The sequence below is a fragment of the Artibeus jamaicensis genome, unplaced genomic scaffold (genome assembly GCF_021234435.1).
Source record: "Artibeus jamaicensis isolate MK-2021 breed Jamaican fruit bat unplaced genomic scaffold, CSHL_Jam_final contig_1028, whole genome shotgun sequence".
Classification (NCBI taxonomy): Eukaryota; Metazoa; Chordata; class Mammalia; order Chiroptera; family Phyllostomidae; genus Artibeus; species Artibeus jamaicensis.
The window spans coordinates 2,342,320-2,365,167 of NW_026521201.1; the positions used below are offsets into that span (position 1 = coordinate 2,342,320).

Below are 22,848 nucleotides of genomic sequence, written 5' to 3' on the forward strand. Positions count from 1 at the left end.
AGGCCCAGTATATCTGTCAAATAAGGTAACATATATAAAATATTTAGTATAGTACCTACCATATTTAATATCTATTATCTTTTCCTGTCGCCTTTATTAAATATTTAGTCATATTAAACCAAGGCTTCATATAAAATTAATCACAATCTGTAGGAAAATTATATCAAATTTTTACTTTTCTTAGATGGCATTAAATTCATTCTTTCATTCAGTGAATATTAATTGAGCACCTACTGCAGGCTAGGGACTGTTCAAGGAACTTGGAATATAACAGTGAGCAAAACAGATAAAGTTCCTCCTCCAGTGCAGTTTACATTTCTAGAGGTAGTAAAAGAGACTACAAAAATAATAAGCACAATGAATATTATACATATCAGAAAATGGTAAGTACTAGAGAAAATAAAAATGTATAGGAGGGTAAATGGGGATCCAAAGGGCTAAAGACGGATGGAACAGGCAAGTTGGCATATTAAGTGGGGGCAGGGATTGGTCAAAGTAGCCCTCACTTAGAAGGTGATATAGAGAGGCTGGCCATGAGATATCTGGAAGGAGAGTGTTCAAGCTAAAAGCAACAGCTAGGGCAAAGACTCTTGAATTGTACCATTTCTAGAATATCAAAGCGGCATCAATGAGGCTAACGTGGATGCGGAAAAGAAAATCAGGGAGGTAATGGGGTCTGATCCTGTGCAGCCTTAACGGCCACTGTACGGACTCTGCGTGAAAGGGTAGCCACTGCAGGGCTTTCAGGTAGGGAAATGCTGCTCTTCATCAAACAAATTTTCACAGTCATATAAAGATAAACGAACAGTTCTTTCTGTATAAATTACTTACTTCATCCAGACTCCTAAAACGCTCTCTCATTGGAGTTTCTAATTCTTGTTGTATTTGGGCTCTTAACAATTCCAAGTTTTGTGGAGTTAATACCTAATGTGTAGAAAAATACAAATGATTCTATATGTAAAATCACAAATATTAGGATCAAGAATTTCTCAAATTTCACTCTATCTCCTAATTATGACTAAAATGCAAGTCATAGAAATTTTATAACATACTTAATTTTAGAGTAATCACTACATAAATAGAACCATTATCTGAAACAATAATTTAAGTCAATTTCAGGCTCTCAGAGATGTCAAAAATTCTATTAACATGAGGTCAAGACTCACTAATTATTATCATTGTGATTGTGAGAAATAACTATGCTGGCAACTAAGCTTATAATGTTGGATACAATGGCTGATAGTCTGTTTTCTAAAGTAAACTAAATAAAGGTATAATAATTTGGTATACCATAGAGCATTCTTCAGACTTATTTTCAATCAGAATAGGCTACTTTTTATTCTGATTGCCAAAACGAATTCAAAGGTTCCTTCCTGTTACACTCTTTATGAAGCCCAGCACTGATAGAGTAATTCAGTATTTTAGTAAGTTTCTTGAGGGCACACACTGTCTTTATTCACCATGGTGTTCACAACACTTCACACTACTGCCTGACACATAGACACCACTCGATTATAGTTTCTTGAATGAACAAATATTGGTTGTAAAAAAAAACCCCCTACTTTGCTCTTACATTAATTTCTGAAAACTAAGAATAATGTTTCATTTAATTCATACATTTATTCACCAATATTCGAAATTTCTAAACATTTTACTGAATGAATGCCTACTATGTACAAAGTATAAAGCATTGTGTAACATACTACTATCTATATAATACATGGTTTAAAATATCTCACATGCATTAACTTCTTTAATCCCTATCATAATACACAATGTAGCTGTATTATCATCCCCTTCTTTAAAAATACTAAAGCATAGAGTCTAACCTAAGGATTACAGAAATTCACAGAAATGTTGGAAATTGCCCCGCCTGGTTTCAGAAGCTGTGAACCCCCATGGCTAAAGGTGAGTAAAAGAACCTGGGTCCATAAGACACTAAGGAAACAAAGCTTCAAGAAGTCTCCTAATCTCTTGGTTGCCTTACTTCCCCTGCCTGATTTAAACGGGAAACAGTGACAGAGGGCAGTGCAGCCCTGGAGGGCAGGTTCCCTGGGGCAATCAAGCCTAAGAAAGAATGCATAAAACCCTGTGAAACCTGCTTTGGTAAGAATGTTCTCAATTTTCTGACAAGGGTCAGAGCACAATATGAGTTTGTTTCTTAAAGTTTTATGCCCCTTTTGTTATCTGAACCTGACTCAAAATAAGCCCGCAGAGTTCTTTGCATGTTATCTATTGTTTGATCCTTACTGCCTGACAATGGTTAATGAGCTTTACCTGTATTCCTGTGCAAATAGAAAGCCAATAAAAGCCCACTGAGGAAAAGGCTCTTAGCTCTTCTCCTTTGAGAGATTGGCCACCTTTCCTCCCCAAACAGATCCTGTCTTGGTAGATTTATTCTCATCCATGGTGGCTGGGGGTGGGGGGGGGGAACCTGTGGGCAGAGCCCCCCACACAGGAAGCATTATATCTTCCCATAAGAAGTTCGAAAGCATACTAAACATTTTTGTACTTTGCTTATCACTGAAAGTTTTTAAGCCTAAAAATGGCATCTCCACATATATATTTTAGGAAGAAGCCAAATGGATCAAAAGCTTTGGTGGGAAGAGAATTGCTGGCTGTGGAAAAAAAGAGGCAGTGAATGGGGTTAGAGAAACCAGACAGAAAGCTCTCGCAAAAATCTGGTTTATGATGTCAATAATCTGGGTGACAGCATCAAGAGTTTAAAATGAGGAGGGATGATAATTAAAAAAAAAAAAAAGATGAACAGGTAAACCTTATTTTATCTGGTTTCAAACAAACCAACTTTAAAAATAAATAAATAAGCAAAAACTACAGGGAACCTCAACAAAGATATAATATTACGGGAATCTCAACAAAGATATAGTATTAAGAAATATTATTCCACCCTAGCCAGGTGGCTCAGCTGCTTGAAGCATCGTCCCATACACCAAAAGGCTGCAAGTTCAATCCCCGGTTGGAATGTATACAGGAGGCAACAGTTCAATGTTTCTCTTACATTGATGTTTCTCTCTCTCTGCATCCCCTTTCCTCTCTAAAATCAATAAATGTATACTATGGTGAGGATTAAAGAAAGTAAGAAATATTATTCCTTAAGTACTTTTAGGTATGGTGATACTATTGTGGGCAATGCTTTTAAAAGAGGAATTGCCTTGTATATAATAAAGATCTATATTACCAAACAGAAAGAGTTTATCTACCCACACCAACAGAGCCAAAGACTAAACACCAAGAACTGCAGTAGAGAAAGACTGGATATTGGCACCACTGAGAAGAACAGAAAGCTAATGCTCAAAAGCCCAAAATCCTTGATAGTTTACAAAGAGTTTTATAAAGTAAAAATCACAGATCATCATGAGTAAGGGGTTTGGGGCCATTGGTCTTGGTAATTGGTCAAGAGTGAGATGAGGGCAGTATATCCTTATTCTAGGTCTTGGTAGACTTCCAGACTGGCTTCATGAGAATGTGGCCAGGAGATTGTTGAGCTTCAGGGATCAGGACCTAATTACAATTTAGCCATGATGTTATCTTTAGCTTAACAAAAACCCCTAACTTGTGACTCTGGTCAAGGCAGTCACTGTTTCTGACTGCCTCAGGGAGTTAATGAATAGTCTCAGGGCTGAGGCTTACAGGGCATGCCGTTAAAACACTGAATGGGCTGGGGCTACAGATTGGCTACATACTGGGTAAATGAAGGTTTCATTGGTTTTTTCTGTAAGATGGTTCTAGTACCAATTAGTAGTTGTTCAAAAACAATTTTATTAGATTGTATTGTGACAGCTGTCATATCAGTGTGCAAAAAAACTTACAAAAATAGGTAAATTTTTGTGTAGTCACTGTAATATTAAATATGGAAGAAAATACACACATTTTTGGCATATTGTGCTGTATTATTTCAAAAAAGGTAAAAATGCAACTGAAATGCAAAAAAAAAAAAAGTTTGTGCAGTGTATGGAGAAGGTGCTGTGACTGCACAAACCTCTTAAAGTGATTGCAAGGTTTCGTATCTTGTTGGACGATGCTCCACCGTTGGAAGACCAGTTGAAGTTGGTACCAGTCAAATTGAGACAACAAGAACAATCAATATCATACTGCACAGAAGATAGCCGACATACTCAAAATAGCCAAATCAACAAAGTGACTGGCGAACATGAAAAACTGCCTTTGTTTTATGAAAAAAACTAAACAGACTTTTTGGCTAATCTAATATTAAATCAGGGCCCTTGGTTTCAATTGGTCATTCGCTTTGTGGTAAAAAAGCATCTTAAAAATGCATGTTACTAGGTTATTGTGATGTGCAGAAGTAAAAGCTATATATCTTGTAACTCATACTCATTGTATGCTATTATTCTTTCTGCTATAATTGGTTATTTTTAAATATATTTTATTGATTATGCCATTGCAGTTGTCCCATTTCCCCCCCTTCATTCCCCTCCACCCTGCACACCCTCTCCCACCCACATTCCCCTTTAGTTCATGTCCATGTGTCTTAAGTTCTTTAACTTCTACATTTCCCATACTATTCTTGCCCTCCCTGTATCTATTTTCTACCTACCATCTATGCTACTTATTCTCTGTAACTTTTTCTCCTCTCTCCTCCTCCCACTCCCCTGTTGCTAACCCTCCATGTGATCTCCATTTCTGTGGTTCTGTTCCTGTTTGGTTTGCTTAGTTTGTTTTAGTATGGTTACTAATAATTGTTGAGTTTGCTGTCATTTTACTATACATGTTTTTTATCTTCTTTTTCTTAGACAAGTCCCTTTAACATTTTATAAAATAAGGGCTTGGTGATGACGAACTCCTTGAACTTGACCTTATCTGAGAAGCACTTTATCTGCCCTTCCATTATAAATGAAATCTTTGCTGGATAGAGCAATCTTGGATGTAGGTCCTTTTCTTTCATGACTTGGAATACCTCTTTCCAGCCCTCTCTTGCCTGTAAAGTCTCTTTTGAGAAATCAGCTGACAGTCTCATCGGAACTCCTTTGTAGGTAACTATTGCCTTATCTCTTGCTGCTTCTAGGATTATCTCCTTAGTTTTTATCTTGGCTAATATAATTATGATGTGCCTTGGTGTGTCCCTTCTTGGGTCCAACTTCTTTGGGACTCTCTGAGCTTCCTGGACTTCCTGGAAGTCTATTGCCTTTGCCAGACTGGGGAAGTTCTCCTTTATTATTTGTTCAAAGATGTTTTCCACTTGTTGCTGTTCCTCTTCTCCTTCTGGTACCCCTATAATTTGGATGTTGGAACATTTAAAGATGTCCTGGAGGTTCCTAAGCCTCTCCTCCTTTTTCTGAATTTTTGTTTCTTCCTTCTTTTCTGTTTGGTCATTTTTTTCTTCCTTCTAGTCCACTGCATTGATCTGAGTCACAGTTTTCTTCCCATCACTACTGGTTCCCTGTGCATGTTCCTTTATTTCACTTAGCATAGCCTTCATTTTTTCATCTAATTTGTGACCAAACTCAACCAATTCTGTGAGCATCCTGATCACCAGTGCTTTGAACTGTGTATCTGATAGGTTGGCTATCTCTTGGTTGCTTAGTTGTGTTTGTTCTGAAGCTTTGATCTGGTCTTCCATTTGGCCTTTTTATTTATTTATTTATTTTTTTTTGGTCTTCTCGTGTCTGTTAGGTATGAGGGGCAGAGCCTTAGGTGTTCCCTCCTGTGGGGGAGCAACCCAGTCACTGGATTGTGACGCTGTATGTGGGGGCAGGGTCAGAGAGGGAACAATGGTGCTTGCTCCACTCTCAGTCAGACCTCAGTCCCTTCCACCACTTCCCCCAAGCAAACTGAGCCTTTCTGGTGCTGATTCCCGTGCGGGTGGGCTTGTGTACATCCTGGGACCTGGTGGGTCTCTCCAATGAACTCTCCTGTGAGGCTGGGAGTCTCTCCCTGTACCTCAACCACCACAGGTGTTTTCAATTGGTGTTTTGAGGCTTTATTTCCCTGTGCTGGGACCCTGGGTTGCGTGTCTCACTCCTCAGTTTCACCTGGTTTATCTGTGTGCAAATGTGGAACCACCACCTGACCAGCCAGCTGCCTTGCACACAGTGCCTCACTTCCCAATCACTTCCTCGCTGGGTCTGCCAGCCACTACCTGCACGCCCAGGGTCTGCCCACTGCTGTCTAGTGCGCTGTGGGTGCCTTGCACACCTGGCGTCACCACTTCTTGTGCCATGACCCCTCTCTGCTCAGCCACCCGACTCTGCCCTGCCTACCGATTTGAATAAATGTGTCTATTTCAACTCCTTAGCTGTTCAACTTCCATACAGTTCAATTTTCTGTCAGTTCTGGCTGTTATTTTGTTTCTAAATTGTCATTGTTCTTATTTTGGTTGTGCGAGGAGGCACACTGTGTCTACCTATGCCTCCATCTTGGCCAGAAGTCCTCTCTTTGTTATTTACCTCCCACAACACCCGCCCTGCAGTCTAGGACACCTTACCCTAAACAACTTCTATAATGGTTAACAAGGTGATAAACAACTTCTGTCTTATGACTGTTAGTCCAATGTAGCATACAAACCATTTTTTAAAATTCTTTAATCTTTATTACACTTTTTCCATTACCATTTAGTCTTCTTATAGAGGTAAGAAATACTATTACTTAAGTACTTTTAGGTATGGTGATGCTATTGTGGGTAATGCTTTTAAAAGAGGAATCACCACACTGTTGTCCATATCAATGAGTCTGTTTTCCTTTTGGCACAATCACCACACCCCCAAATCTCCCTGCCCAATAGCTGCCTTCTGTTCTCCATCTATGAGTCTGTTTTTCCTTTTGCTTGTTAGTTTGTTCATTAGATTCCACATATAAAATTATATGGTATTTTTCTTTTGCTGACTGGCTTACTTCACTTATATAATGTTATCCAGGTCCATCCATACTGTTGCAAAGGGTAAAATTTTGTTCTTTTTTTTACACCTGTAAAAAATGTGTAAAAGTCCCAAAGTTGTTTTATCCACTTATCTATTGATGGACACTCAGATGGCTTCCATATCTTGGCAATTGTAAATAACACTGAAATGAACACAGGGGTGATTATGTCCTTTCAAATTAGTGTTTTGGGTTCCTTAGGATAAATTGCCACAAGTGGGATCACTGGGTCTAAAGGCAGATCCATTTTTAATTTTTTAAGAGATCTCCATACTGCTTTCCACAGTGGTTGCATCAGTCTGAATCCCCACCAACCGTGGAAAAGGGTTCTCCTTTCTCTACATCCTGACCAGCACTTGTTGTTTGATTTACTGATGGCCATTCTAACTGGTGTGAGGTGGGATCTCACTGTGGTTTTCATTTGCATGTCCCTGATGATTAGTGACACTGAGCATCTTTTCATATGTCTGTTGGCCATCTGTATGTCCTCTATAGAGAAGTGTCTACTCTCAGGTTCTTTGCCTGCCATATTTCAGTCAAGTTGTTTGCTTTTTTGTTGTTGTTGTTGTTCAGTTTTGCAAGTACTTTATAAATTTTGGGTACTAACCTTTTATCAGACGTAACAGCAAATATGTTCTCCCATTCTGTGGGGTGTCTTTTTATTTTGTTGATATTTTCCTTTACTATGTAGAAAGTTTTTAGTTTGATGTAGTCTCGTTTGTTTATTTTTCCTTTTGTTTCCCTTATCTGAGATATACCTGAAAAAAAATTTCTACAAGCAGTATCTGAAAATTTTCTGCCCATTTTCTTCTGGGATTTTTATGGTTTCAGACTGTCATTTAAGTCTTTGATTAACTTTGAATTTATTCTTGTGTGGGGTATAAGAAAGTGGTCTAGTTTCACTTTTCTGCAAGTATGTGTTCAACTCTCCCCAAACCATTTACTGAAAAACTACCTTTAGCCCACTACATGTGCTTGCTTCCTCTGCTGAATATTGATTGACTGTAATGGTGTGGGCTTATTTTGGGGGCTCTGTATTCTGTTCCAATGATCTATGTGTCTGTTTTTATGCCAGTACAAGGCTGTTTTAATTACTATGGCCTTAGTATAGTTTGATATTAGGTAGCATGATTCTTCCAACTTTGTTCTTCCTTCTTAGGATTACTGTTGCTATGTAGGGGCTTTTGTGGTTCCATATAAATTTTTGAAATTTTGTTCTAGTTCTCTGAAATTTATCATTGGAATTTTGATAGGAATTACATTCAATCTACAGATTGCTTTGGGTAGTATGGATACTTCAATGATGTTAATTCTTCCTATCCATGAACACAGTATATGCTTCCACTTATATGTATATTCTTCAAATTTCTTTCTTTAGTGCCATAATTTTCCAAATACAGGTCTTTTACATCCTTGGTTAGGTTTATTCCTAAGTATTTCATTCTTTTTGAAGCAATTGTGAATGGGACTATTTTCTTCGTTTCCTTTTCTGTTAGTTTGTTATTGGCATGTAAAAATGCAACTCTGATTTCTGCACATTAATTTTCTATACTGCTACTTCGCTGAATTCTTTTATCAGGTCTAGTAGTTTCTCAGTGGAATCTTAGAGTTCTCTGTGTACAGTGTCATGTCATTAGCAAATAAAGAGTTTTACTTCTTCTATTCCAATTTGGATGCTTTTTATTTCTTCTTCTAGTCTGAATGCTGTGGCTAGGATTTCCAAGTATTATATTGAATAAGAAAGGTGAAAGTGGACACCCCTGTCTTGTTTTGAATCTTAAGGGGAACAGTTTTGTTTTTTGAACATTGAGTATGACGCTGGCAGTGGATTTGCCATATATGGGCTTTATTATGTTTAGGTATAGTCCCTCTGTTCCCACTTTGTTCACAATTTTGACCATAATTGGTGCTGGATTTTATCAAAAGCTTTTTCTGTATCTATTGTTATGATCATATGACTTTTATCTTTCATTTTGTTTACGTGGTGAATAACATTTATTGATTTGCAAATGTATCAACCTTGCATTCCTGAATAAATACCATTTATCAGGGTATATGATATTTTTGATGCATTCCCAAATAAATACTATTTATCAGGGTATATGATCTTTTTGATGCATAGCTATATTTGGTTTGCTAATATTTTACTGAGTATTTTAGCATCTGTGCTCATCAGGAATATTGGCCTATGATTTTCATTCTTTATAGTGTCATTATCTGGTTTTAGAATTAGGATAATGCTGGCCTCATAAAAGAAGTTTGGGAGCCTTCTCTCCACTTGAATTTTATAAAATAGTTTGAGAAGGATAGGTGGTAGTTCTCAGAATGTTTGGTAAAATTTACCTGTGAAGCTATCTGATCCAGGGCTTTCGACTGTTTGGAGATTTTTGATTACTGCTTCATTTTCATTAGGTGTAATCTGGATATTCAGATTTTTTGATTCTTCCTTATGTAGTTTGGGAATATTGTACATTTCTAGGAATTTATTCATTTCATCCAGGTTGTCCAGTTTGTTAGCTCATAATATTTTCTGACCATCCTTTGTATTTCTTTGCTGTCAGTTGTTACTTCTCCATTCTCATTTCTGATTTTATTTACTTGGGTCCTTTTTTCTTGATAATTCTGGTTAAAGGTTTGTCTATTTTGTTTATCTTTTCAAAGAACCAGCTCTTTGATTCAATGATCTTTTGTATCATTTTTTAGTCTCTATTTCATTTATTTCTGCTCTGATATTTATGTGGAATACCCTTACTTCTACTCACTTTGGGCTCCGTTTGTTGTTCTTTCTCAAGTTTCTAATAGTGTGAAGTTAGATTGTTTATTTGAGATTTTTCTTTTTCTTTTTTTTTTTTTTGAGATAGGCCTGTAGTGCTATGACTTTCCCTTTTCAGATTGTTTTTCCAGTGTCCCACAAATTTTGGGTTATTGTGTCCTCATTTTCATTTGTTTCAAGGTATCTTTTGATTTCTTCGTTGATCTCCTTGTTAACCTATTCACTGTTTAATAACATGGTATTAGCCTCCATGTTTTTGCATGTTTTTCAGTGTTCTTGTGATTGATTTCTAGTTTCATAGCATTAAGGTCAGAGAAGATGCTTGATATGATTTCAATCTTCTTAAATTTATTGAAACTTATTTTATGTTCTAACATGTTGTCTATTTTAGGAAACATTCTATGTGTCCTTGAATTGTATATTCTGCTTCTTTGGAGTGAAATGCTCTGAAGATATCAATTAAGTCCGTTTGATCTACTGTCACATTTAAGGCTGCTGTCTCCTTGTTGAATTTCTGCCTGGAAGACCTATCCATTGAAGTTAATGGGGTGTTAAAATCCCCAACTATTACTGTATTTCTGTTAATCTCTCCCTTTATGTCCATCAAGATTTGCTTTACAGATTTAGATGTTCCTATATTGGGTGTATAAAGGTTTACTAGGGTTGTATTGCTAGGGTTATTGGATTGTTCCCTTTATCATTATGTAGTATCCTTTTTTCGTCTCCTACTATAGCCTTCGTTTTAAAGTCTATTTTGTCAGATATAAATACTGCTACCACAGCTTTGTTTTGTTTTCCATTTACATGAAATATTTTTCCAACCCATTACTTTTCTTTATTTAATTTTTTAAATTGTTGTTCAAGTACAGTTGTTTCCATTTTCCCGCCACCACTTTCCCCTCTTCCACCCACCCCACCTCCCACCCTCAATCCTTCTCTCCTTTGGCTTTGACCATAGGTCCTTTATACATGTTCCTTGACAACCCTTTCCATTCTTTTCCCCATTATCCCCCTCCCACCTCCTCTCTGGTTACTGTCAGTTTGTTCTTTATTTCCATGTCTCTGGTTATATTTTACTTGCTTGTTTGTTTTGTTGATTAGTTTCTACTTATAGGTGAGATCACATGGTATTTGTCTTTCCCTGCCTGGCTTACTTCACTTAGTATAATGCTCCTCAGTTCCATACAGGCTGTCATGATTGGTAGGAGCTCCTTCTGTCTTTCTGATGCACAATATTCCATTGCGTAAATGGAATGCACCACAGTTTTTGATCCACCCATTTACTGACGAGCCCCTAGGTTGTTTCCAGCCCTTGGCTATTGTAAATTGTGCTGCTATGAACATTATAGTGCATTGGTTATTTCAGTTAGTGTTTCAAGATTCTGAGGGTATAATTCCAGCAGTGGTATTTCTGGGTCAAGAGACAGTTTCATTTTTAGTTTTTTGAGGAAATTCCATACAGTTTTCTACAGTGGCTGCAACAGACTGCATTCCCACCAACAGTGCAAAAAGAGTTCCCCTTTCTCCACATCCTCACCATTTGTTATTTGTTAATTTACTGATATCCATTCTGACAGGTGTGAGATCTCTTACTGTGGTTTTAATTTGCATTCTCTGATGCTTAGTGACATTGAGCATCTTTTCATATGTCTACTGGCCATGTGTATGTCCTCCTTGGAGAAGTGTCTATTCAGGTCCTTTGCCCTTGTTCTAATCCAGTTGGGTTGTTTTTTTCTTGATGTTGAATTACTTTTAGTCTGTGTGTGTCTATCCATCTGAGATGGGTCCCTTAGGGGCAGCATATAAATGGTTCTTTTCTTATCCATTGTTACCCTCTATCTTTTGATCAAAGCATTTAAGCCATTTATATTTAAGAAGATTATTGATGGACAGACATGTAGTACCATTTTATTGTTAGACTATTTTCTTACATTTTTTTTCTCTTCTCCTTCTTCTTCCTCTTAAAGCATGCCCGTTAACATTTGTTGCAATACTGATTTGATGTTAACAAATTCCTTTAACTTTTTCTTTTACGGGAAGCTCCTTATTTCTCCTTAGACTTTATTTCTTATTTATATTTTATTGATTATATTATTACAGTTGTCCTGCTTATTACCCCTTTGCACCATTCCAGCCAGCAGCCCCCACTCCCTCAGGCAATCTGCCCACCCTTGTTCATGTCCACAGACTATGCATGTAAGTTCTTTGGCTATTCCCTTTCCCATACTGTACTTCACACCCCCATGGGTACTCTGTAACTACCTATTTGTACTTCTTAATCCCCTCATCTCTTACCCATTCTCCCACATCCTCCACCTCATTATCTTTAACCTTTGGCACTTTAATTATGATATATCTTGGGGCAGGTCTCTTTGCAGCTACTTTTGGGGGGACCCTTTATACTTCCTGGACTTGCATGTCTATTTCCTTCACCAAATTAGGGAGGTTTCATTATTTTTTCAAATAGATTTCTAATTTCTTGCTTTTTTTCCCTCCTTCTGGCATCCCCATGTAGTGAATATTGGATTTCTTAAAGCTGTCCCACAGGCTGCTTTATACTATCCTTGTTTTGAGAGTTCTCTTTTCTTTGTTGTCCTGACTGTTTTTCTTCCTTATGTTCCAAATCATTGATTTGATTCTTGGCTTCACCCAGTCTACTCTTGTTTCCCTGTTCTTTATTTCAATTAGTGTATCCTTCATTTCTAACTGGATCTTTTTTATGCTGTTAAGGTCCTCACTAACTTCCTTGAGCATCCTTATAACCAGTGTTTTGAACTCTGTATCTGATTGCTTATCACCACTTTGTTTAGCTCTTTTTTCTGGAGTTTTGACGTGTCCTTTCATTTCAGCCATGTTTCTTTGTCTTCTTGTTTTGAGAGCCTCCCTGTGCTTGTTTCTAACTATTAGGTAAAGCTGCTTTGACTCTGTGTCTTGGTGGCATGGCCTAATGTAGTAAGTGTCCTGTAGGGTCCAATGGCAAGCCTCCCCTAACACCTAAGCTGGGTACTTGAGGTGCACTCTTCATCAGGACTGAGTATACACTCCTTTTGTAGATGAGCCTTGGTTCCTGCTAGAAGGTCAATGGGAGGGATTTACCAAGGCCTATCAGCTGCAAGGATTGGCTGTGACCACTTACCGACAACCTCTACCCTCTATGGAGAATCAGCTGTGCAGAGGCAGGGTGCTGCTGTTCCACTGTGGTCTGTAGCTATCTACTGGGTGTGCTGGCCCCATGGTTTCCCAAATGGTGCAGGCCAAGAGCAGTCCTCACTTGTGTTTTGGATGGGGCCACCCTGCCTGATCTATTAAGCAATCTGAGATGACTGCTACTTGTGCTGGGCTTAGAGATTCCCACATAAAGCCAAGCTGTGACTCTAGGCTGCTAGTGCTGGACCTGATGCTCAATGAAGCCAGCTGCTATTTGAGAGGAATTAGGAAGTTTTGAAGCTAAACCAAGACCAGCTATTCATATGGAAAAGCAGCTTGGGTGGGTCCGTAAATTGGGTGGGGCAGAGTCTCTGAGGATCTCCAAGGTGGGTCAAACAGTGTTAGCCAGATTGATGTAATCTTAGATATGGCACCAGTCCATGAGCTCTGTGGAGAAGGGGTCTAGAAAAGAGAAAATTGCTTCTGCTCACCTTGATGCCAGACACTTCAGCCTCCCCTTGCATGCCACTGGTGACCCTCAAGCTGCCACCCCCATGCCAGAGCCCAGAGGAAGTGAGTTTGAGTAGGTGATACACTGTGTGGGTTCTTTAAGAGGAATTACTTGGGGATCCAGTAGTTTTTCCCACTGACATAATCCCTGCTGGTTTTGCAGCAAGAAATTGTGGGGACTTACCTTCCTGGCACTGGAACCCAGCCCTGGGTTGGAGTGCCTGGTGTGTGGCTGGAAGTCCTTGCTCTGAAGATATCCCTTCTGAATTTTTATCCACTATGTGTGGGTATGACACTGGCTCATTCCTCGTCTATGCCCCTCTACCAGTCTGGATGGATGTGGTTCCTTTAATTCTGTAGTCATCAGACTTTCATTCTGTTGGTTCTGAGGAACAGTTGTTCTATACTTTAGTTGTAATTTTTTTGTGGTTGTGTGAAGAGGTGAGCCATGTCTGCCTTTACCACCATCTTGACTAGCAGTCCTCTCCCTCAACTTTAAATGACAGCCTTGCTGAGTAAATAGCCTTGGTTGGGTCCTTGATTTTCATTACCTTGAATATTTCACACCACTCCCTTCTGGCCTAGAATGTTTCGGTTGAGTAATCAGATGACAGTCTAATTGGTGCTTCCTTGTAGGTAACTCCATGCTTTTCTCTTGTGGCTGTTAAAATGCTCTCCTTGTCTTTTTCATTATAATGTGTCTCAGTGTAAGCCGCTTTGGGTCCAACTTGTTTGGGACTCTCTTGAGTTTCTTCGACTTGTGTGACTTTTTCCTTCACCAGATTAGGGAAAATTTCAGTCATTATTTCTTCAGATAGGTTCTTGATCCCCTGTTCACTCTCTTCTAATATTCCAATGATACAGATGTTGTTATGCTTCATGGTGTCCAAGATGTTTCTTAAGTTCTCCTCATCTTACAAAACACTGAATCTATCCTCTGCTTCATCTAACTTGTTTATTCCTTCCAATGTATTATTTATTTCAGATATTGCATTCTTTATTTCTGACTGGTCCTTTATGGTTTCTGTCTTTTTTTCATGCTGTTGAGCATCCTTATAATCATTACTCTAAACTCTCTATCTGATTAATTATTTGCCTCCATTTCATCTATTTCTCAAAAATTCACTTGTTCTTTCATTGGGGTCTGTTTCTTTGTCTTCCCATTTTAGATGCTTTGTATTTCCCACCTTAGTTGTTAAACCAATCAGTCATTAAACCGATTAGCTGTTAATATAATCAAGTTGTAATTGGCAGCCTAGCTTAAGCACCACAGGGTAGGACAGAGTAATTCCTGCAGGTCAGGGTACTGCCTCCCCTCAGTCTGATGCCATTCAGAGAGGAGTGCTCTACAACCAAGATTGCTCTACCCAGCAAAGCTTTCATTTAGAACGGAAGGACAGATAAGGTACTTCTCAGATAAGACCAAATTCAAGGAGTTCATCATCATCAAGCCCTTATTATATGAAATGTTAAAGGGACTTATCTAAGAAAAAGAAGTTAAAGAAACATGAACAGTGAAAGGACAACAAACTCACAGTTATTAACAACCACACCTAAAACTAAAGCAAACTAAAAGGACAGCTAGATCAGGAGTGGAAACATAGAAATGAAGATCTCAAGGAGGGTTAGCAACAGGGGAGTGGGAGGAGGAGACGGGGGGAGAAGGTACAGAAAACAAGTAGCATAGACAGTAGATAGAAAATAGATGGGGGGGGGGGGCAAGAATAGTATGGGAAATATAGAACCTAAAGGACTGGAGACACATGGACATAAACTAAAGGGGGGTAATGGTGGGGTTGGGGGGGCAGGGTGGAGGGGAATGAAGGGGGGAATAGAACAACTGTAACAGCATAATTAATTCAAAAAAAATAAATAAATTTATTTAAAAAAAATAAAATAAACTTCAGTCATGTTCAAAACACTATCCATTTGATGCAAACCTATAGAGATGGTTTTCCACCATTCAAACCAGTTTTGTTTTTTTTTTTTAATTTATCTATCCTTAAAAGGGAAGGGAAGGAGAGAGGGAGAGAAATATCAGTGTGTGGTTGCTTCTTGTGTGTCCTCTGGTGGGAACTGGCCCCTGCTGGGAACTGGCCTGCAACCCAGGCATATGCCCTGATGGGGAATGGAACCGCAATATTTTGGTTCACAGGCCCGTGCTCAATCCACTGAGCTACAACAGCCAGGGCTCAAATCAGTTTTTGATGTCATCAATTTTCATGTCTTTTAGTGCTTCTGCCATTTTTGTTTCACCTTTTCTACATCATCAAAATATGTCCTTTTGAGGACTTTTTTTTTCCATGCAGGGAAACAAAAAAAATAGCTTGTGGTGAGATCAGGTGAATGAGGGGGTGGAACATGGGATCATATGTTTTTTGATCAAAAGCTCCTGAATGAATACTCAGTACACCATGTGAACTTAATGGCAGATTATACAATGCAGAAGAAAAAATCGGCAAACCTGAAAATGACACAGAAACTATCCAAAATGAAACAAGACAAAAAAGATTAAAAACTTAAAAAAAAAACAAAAAAAAACCCCAGAACATATGTAAGCTACAGAAGAAATTTAAATGCCTGATGTTAGAATCCCAAAAGGAGATGAAGAGGAGGAAAAAAAGATATTTTGTGATGTCAAACTTTTTTCTAAATGACAAAAACTATAAACTCACAGACCCACAATGAAGAAAAGTACAATGGCATATTAATCAAATTGATCAAAATCGGCAGTAAAGAGAAGAGCAGCCCAGGTGGAAAGACACTGAATATATAGAACACAGTTAAGGATAACAGCACATTTCTTATATGAAACAACATAAAAGAGAACACAGTAGGACAACATCTTTACAGTATTGGGGAAGGGGAAGTATCAACATAGAATTCAATGATTAGCAAAATATCTTTAAAGTATTTTTAGATATATAAAAGATGAAAAAATCTCTCACTAGGTAGATCTGCACTATAAAAAATGTTCATGAATACCCTTAAGAGAGTAGGAAAATGAAACAGATGGAAACAGGACCTGTGCAGAGGAATAAAGAACTGCATGGGAGTTCTGATGATCCATGAGGTCTCCAAAAAGATGGGAAAAAAGGCAAACAACTGTACTTGAACAACAATAAAATAAAAAGAAATAAAAAACAAAAATAAAAAAATAAAAGGGGTCCCTATTAACATTTTTCTTTATGATCTGAAAATCTTATTAAAAATAAGCACACACATAAAAAATCTATCTTACTGCCCTCCCACTCTCTCAAAGCACACATATGCCAGACACACAGAATTAGAGAAATTTCCTCATGTGATTTTAGAAAGAAATCATGCAGTGTCCTAGATGTCTAATGGAATACTGCCACTGCATGTCTCAACAGAAACATCCGAGGACGTTTATCTAACAGTGTGTGTCATTACCTACATTAAATCTATAAACACAAATCTGTAACACTCCAACACTTGTCATATTAGTAATATAAAATAGGCCAATATTTTCCAAAGAATGTTTTAAGAAGGCAAATATCACTGTGTCAGATATTCTTAACAAACTAATGACTTACACTGAGTAATAAATTTTGCCCTGGGCTTCTGAATAAAATGATAAACTTACTAAGTTATATAGTTTTCACTGCTTGGCACAAAGAAACCATATAAATTTTTGGCAATTTTTCACAATTTTTATCAGAAATATATCAAATGACTCGCACATTTTAAAAAAACTTGCTAACATGTTACATAATGGCAATATAATAATAGCTAACATGTTCTAACCATTTACTATATTAAAGCATCATACTAACAGCTTCCATGAATTGTCTTATTTCATCTTTAAAATCATCCTATGAGCCAGGCACTATTACTATTCTCATTCATTACAACTACACACGACTCAGACAGTCTTTAAATGAGTGTGTTTTACATCATTTTTCTATAAAAGCCAGAAGGATATTAAATCAACTCAGAAAAGGTATTTTGCAGGTAGACAACATATGTGTATTTTAAAATAATCATCTTTCATAAACCTTCATTGAAATATTTCTTGCTGATCTTACCCAAGTTTACTGAACTTACAATTTGTACAAATTGCATACATCCATTAAAGCAATGGCTACATTGCTTTTATATATATATATGAATGATATAGATATTCAGGAAATATATACATATGTCTTTATGTGTGTGTTTATAAAAATAAATAAAATAAATGTTTCTTTAGCTTATTTTTGCCAGGCAAATATCACACAGAAACTGGGTATGTTTATCTTGAAAAACAGAAACTTTACCAGAAATATTATATTTTTCAGCAAACATTTGGGAAGTTATCATATGGGGAAATGACCAAAGTTATTTTGTGTCAATCCAAGGAGCTTTACAAGAACCAATACAGAGACTACAGGGAGGATGACCTCATTGCAATATGAGAGAGAAAATGCTTAACATACTCTAATTCATAAATGGACCTGGGTCCCTTTACAAGTTCACTAGGTTCTCTAGCACTGAAAGCACTGAAACATGAAAAAGGGCTCTGTCACAGATGTGCCAAAAGGGAGCTGTATTTTGGACAGTTCGTTAGTTTCCTAGGGCTGTGATGACAAAAATAGCACAAATCAGTTCATTTAAAACAACATAAATTTATTGTTTCACAGTTCTGGAGGCTAGAAGACCAAAGTGTCATCAAGGCCACACTCCCTCTAAAAACGGTAGGGTAGATCCTTCCTTGCCTCATCCAAGCTCCTGGTGGTATGCTGATGAGAACTGCCAGTCCTCAGCAGCTACAGCACTTCAACCTCTGCTTCTGTCTAGACGTGATACTCTCCCTGCCCCTGTATCCCCGGCCCACATGTCTCTGTCTGTTTCTGTACTCCTCTTCTTATTAAGGACAGCGGTCATGCTGGGTTAAGGGTCCACCACACTTCCACAGACCCTCATCTTACGTGTGTCTGAAGAGACCCTATTTCCAAAATAAGGTCACATTCTGAGGTACTGGGAGTTAAAACTTCAACATGTCTTTTGGGGGGACACAATTCAACTCAGAACTAGATGATTACCTATTCTAAGATGCTGAGGCTCTAAATACGCGTAAGACAAGAAGTGCAACATTACATACAAACATAACAATTCTGACTCATTAATTCTGTTTATTCACATCATCCATTCAACAAACAATTTTCTGTGTACTGTCTTGAGCACTAGAAACACACTAAAAAAACAGTTCCTGGCCTCATGGAGCCTGTATTCAAATAGAATAAAAATGGCCATCATTTATAAGTATCTACCGTGTGCCAGATACTACACTAAAAATGTAAGTTATCTCAGTCCTCACAACAACCCCTATTAGGCAACAACTTTTATCTCCTTTACCACATGAGAAAACTAAGGTCATCATCTTCCTGAGACAGTGAATCATTTTTTGTTACAAAAATGTTCTTTTTATTTTTAGTGATACTCTTTGTCTTGAAATCTATGTTATCTGATATTAATATAGCCATCCAGTCTTCTTAAGCTTACTCTTTGCTTGTATGTGGTAAAAATAAGCATGTACAGATGTTACTCTTAAGAAATAGAGTAATTTACATTTGCAATGCCTACAGAATACTTTCAGTGTCTTAAATTCAGTGCTTACAGATTCTTCATGTAGGCTTCTCAATTTTTGCAAAACATTAATTTACCGATTCTAAAGGCTTAAGTTACATTTCCCTCTGAAGTTTCTATCTTTATGTTTAAATGTCCTAAATTTTCCTAGGAAGGAAGCAATAAGCACAGTGGAGGCTCCAGCCCAAGCTCAGTGCTGGTGTTGCCAACAATAGAACATTCCAGGAAGATATGAATGACAAACTTCCAACACTGCTGTCAAAGGAAGCCATGAGTTGGGTCATACACCATGCTACATGATTTAAAAGAAGGCTTTTTACTTTATCAACTTATGACTCCAAGATTAATAATACTTTATCATTTGTACAAAGCTGTAGGAGAACATCACTATTAATACCTACTAAGTTAAAATATATAGTAAGTTTGACAGCTACTGAAGTTAAGCTTTGTTCTACTTTCTCAGTAAATGAAAACCAAATAGTGTGAAAAATACTGGGAACTAAAGAAAGTACAGTCAGTATTTTAGTACCAACTATCTTTTGCTTAGGACTCCATTTACCTTACACTGTGCACAAAAATTATGTGCACATATTGTTTTTACAATGTCTTTTAAACAGCTCCTTTAAAAAAACTATCATTCTTTTTAGCTTAGTTTCAGTTATAATACTTAAAAAATTATTACTGTTTTTTTAAAAAATATTTCATTGTAAATTTTTATCAATTCAAACTGGCCTTTCAGTTATTCTGAATGGTGAAATATTATTTAGATCAGAATAGGTAAGAGAATACAAATTTACATGAAGTAAGTTTTGTGGTTAAACCCTACATGGTAGTGAAAATTAGACTATAAGAGAGAAAATTATACCACCAAACTACTTAACTTCCATTAAACATCTGACAATTTGTATATTAGCTCAAATACATTTTCTTACCTGCAGCTTTATTTCTTCTAAGTCTTTAGTTTTCTCTAATAATTCTCCTTTTAGCTCTTCAAACAGCAACTGCATTTTTTCCTGATTAGTTTGCTTTTCATTTAACAGGTGCTTGAGTTCATTTTGTGTCTTTGTATACTCATCTTGCAACCTGATTTTTAAAAAAAGAATTCAAATACAAGTGTATCCTTTACTTTCTAAGTGCATTACTTTTTATGTAAAGTCTACCGACACTACAGAAAATCAGTATCATATATTCTATTAAAATTGAAATATAGATAAATAGGGGGAAAAATCTACAAACCAAAAAAACCCCACACAAACAAAAAAAAAAAAAAAAAACCCCTCAAAAAAAAAAAAGTAATTTAAAGCAAAATTTTTATTGCATTGTTTTAAATGTAAAAATACTGCAAAAAATTATACTCTGTTCTTGAGCAAACATTCAAAAAGAATTTTAATCAAGCCCCTCACCTCCAAATTTATGTAATTTACCTTGTGTGTTCACCTTTCAGAGTCTGATAATTAATTTTATGATGCTCACATCGTAACCTTTCATCAATTAACATTTTTTGTAACTCAGAGTGAGAATTTGACAGCCCGCTGTCTCCACCAGGAGGACAAATGGTGGGAAGAGTGTCCATATTGGTAGGTAAGCTGACAACCATGTGAAAGTAAGTTCTAGGTTTCTTATTGTCTTCGTTTTCTTTCCAAGATTATCTTCCACTTCCTTCTTGCTAAGACAGGATCTTGGGAGGCAAAATTATACCTGCATGAAGAAATACATTTAATTAACAATCAGCGAACTCTTCAGTATTATATTTTTTATCACTTATTATTCTCCTTATCAATTCTATAATAAAAATAACTTTGAGATTTCCAAATCTCATAAAAGAAAATTCATACAATAAAGTTGAATAACACCTTATCAAATTTTCTTTTACTTCCACGTAAAGTTTCTGTGACCACAAAGGTCACAGCTTCGAGTACTAACCTAACTGGAAGTGCTAACTTTTCCCATTCGGGTATACTCCCAGATTCACACACCCCAGTTGTTCCCTGAAACTACCAGGTTAAACTTCAAGGGTAGATACTAGTACAAAATCCGTATCCTGAAATCAGGGGAAAAATCACATGGAACTTGGTAAGTAACTAGGGAGAATCATAATCTTCACAAAGATGACCTTCAGTATATAACCATGTGTGATTTATGATACAATGAGTGTTTTATTTGACAAAAGGTGACCTGCAGTCAGGCTACAAATTCAGGTGAGCACTCAGTCAACACACTAATACTGGTCACCTCCTACATGGACTCTAAATTGTCTCGGCTATCCCCAGAAGCACTGACCCAGCATAATGAGACAACTAAATGTTTGCTTCATCGAAAGGTAAAAAATAATGACAGAATCTTCTTACTATAAGTAATTAAAAACAAGTATTTTAACCAAAATAATCCTGTCCCCTTTAAATTCATTGATCTTTCTCAAAATTAATATATATTTTTCCTAATAGCATCCCCTCAGTGGGGGAATCATCATGAATTACTCTTTCTTACTACAAGAAAGATTTTTAGCCTCTGAAATCTGACTATTAAATCACTCATTCTTGGTTTAAATACATCATTTCTGATAAATTAATATGATGTCTGCCTATTACATTAGAGGACTTTTCAGCTAAAATTGGGATTGCTTTGGATTCCTGTCAAATCATATTTTAATAAAGGGGGGAGAAAGTCTTTCAAGGATACTTTACACCTTACTCTTATGTTAAATGTGCACCAGGATCTAACCTGTGCAAATGCAGAGTGTACTGTTTGCAGGAGCTGCCACAAAATTATTCTGTGGCAGGGTACACATTCTGCAAGAGTGTATACATTTGCCATAGAATTAATTAATTGTATCATAAAAGTGGCATGTAATTTTGATTCTGCTCTTTGATCTTAATTAATTTTAAGACATAAAAACATATAATAAACCTACTCATAGTTTCTAACAATATCACCACAAAGCATTATAGGGTTTAATTTTAATTAGCTAAAAGCTTAAACCACCTTGGAAAAACCCAGACCTACCATTTAGTTGCACAACTAGAGAAAGATTTCCAAACTAAAATGAACATTTTTTCTTTTTTATTCCAGATAAATTGACAGTAAATATTCTCACTGACTACTACTTTAAAATGGGTGTTAAGTCTCCACAGAAATAAATTTCACTAAAACCTAAACATTTTTGTAAAACGAAGTTAAAATGACCTAGCTCCTTGCCTTTTGGTGCTGGATTACACTGGAAGTGGTGTTCAGAACACCACCGATCCCTTCCTCAGTCACCATCACCGACCGCCTCATGCCTAGTTCCGGCTCCCACGCAAGCATGCATGTACTGCCCCCTGGAATTTCCCAAAACCAAGAGGGTTTCTCTCCTGTTCCAAGATGATGTTCATGACTTCATTACCTTTTTATATGTTAAATTAATAATTAAGAAAGCTAGAATACACGATCACAGGACAGCAGGAACCACACTCAAGTGCATAATACACTTCTAGAACACACACATACAAATTAACAGTTAATTTGCACATGTTCACAAAAATCAGTACTGACCTTGTTGGAAAGTTACCTGTATCAAAATGATAAATCTACTGATGTCCTGGTCCAAATTCTAGAAATTCATTCTATGGAAAGAGCTGGATGAGTACCCAAAAATAATTACATAAAATTTTCTTGCACACAGACAAGATGGGTGCAAAGTAAATGGAAGCTGTGTCCACTTGCTCTATCCCCAAACTGGAGTTACAGCTGAATGGGCAAGCAATCAAGCTGAACAATCAAGTGAAACCCAGCTGATATGAAATATTATAACCAAGGAGCATAGAAGAGGCACATAGAAACTGGTAAGAGGGGGTGAAAGGCAGAAGGGTAAAGCCCCTGAACACAGGGGCAGTGACAGCTGAGAAACCAACAGATATTGTGGCTGTGGAACTTCCTTAGCCTAGGAGCAAGGGGTC

The 22,848-nt window shown here is 37.1% G+C and overlaps 1 protein-coding gene across 6 annotated transcripts in view; it reads right to left on the reverse strand.

Annotated features, from left to right (window-relative positions):
* CEP83 (centrosomal protein 83) overlaps positions 1 to 22,848 on the reverse strand; it is a 142,706-nt gene that overhangs the window by 73,409 nt on the left and 46,449 nt on the right. For all 6 annotated transcript variants that reach the window (XM_053662186.1, XM_053662199.1, XM_053662194.1 and 3 more), the window contains 3 exons: positions 20,338 to 20,611; positions 19,846 to 19,996; positions 832 to 924 (listed from right to left, as the gene is read on the reverse strand). In XM_053662186.1, the coding sequence (XP_053518161.1) occupies positions 832 to 924; positions 19,846 to 19,996; positions 20,338 to 20,510 (417 nt within the window). In that variant the 5' untranslated portion in view covers positions 20,511 to 20,611. The remainder of the gene's footprint in view (positions 1 to 831; positions 925 to 19,845; positions 19,997 to 20,337; positions 20,612 to 22,848) is intronic.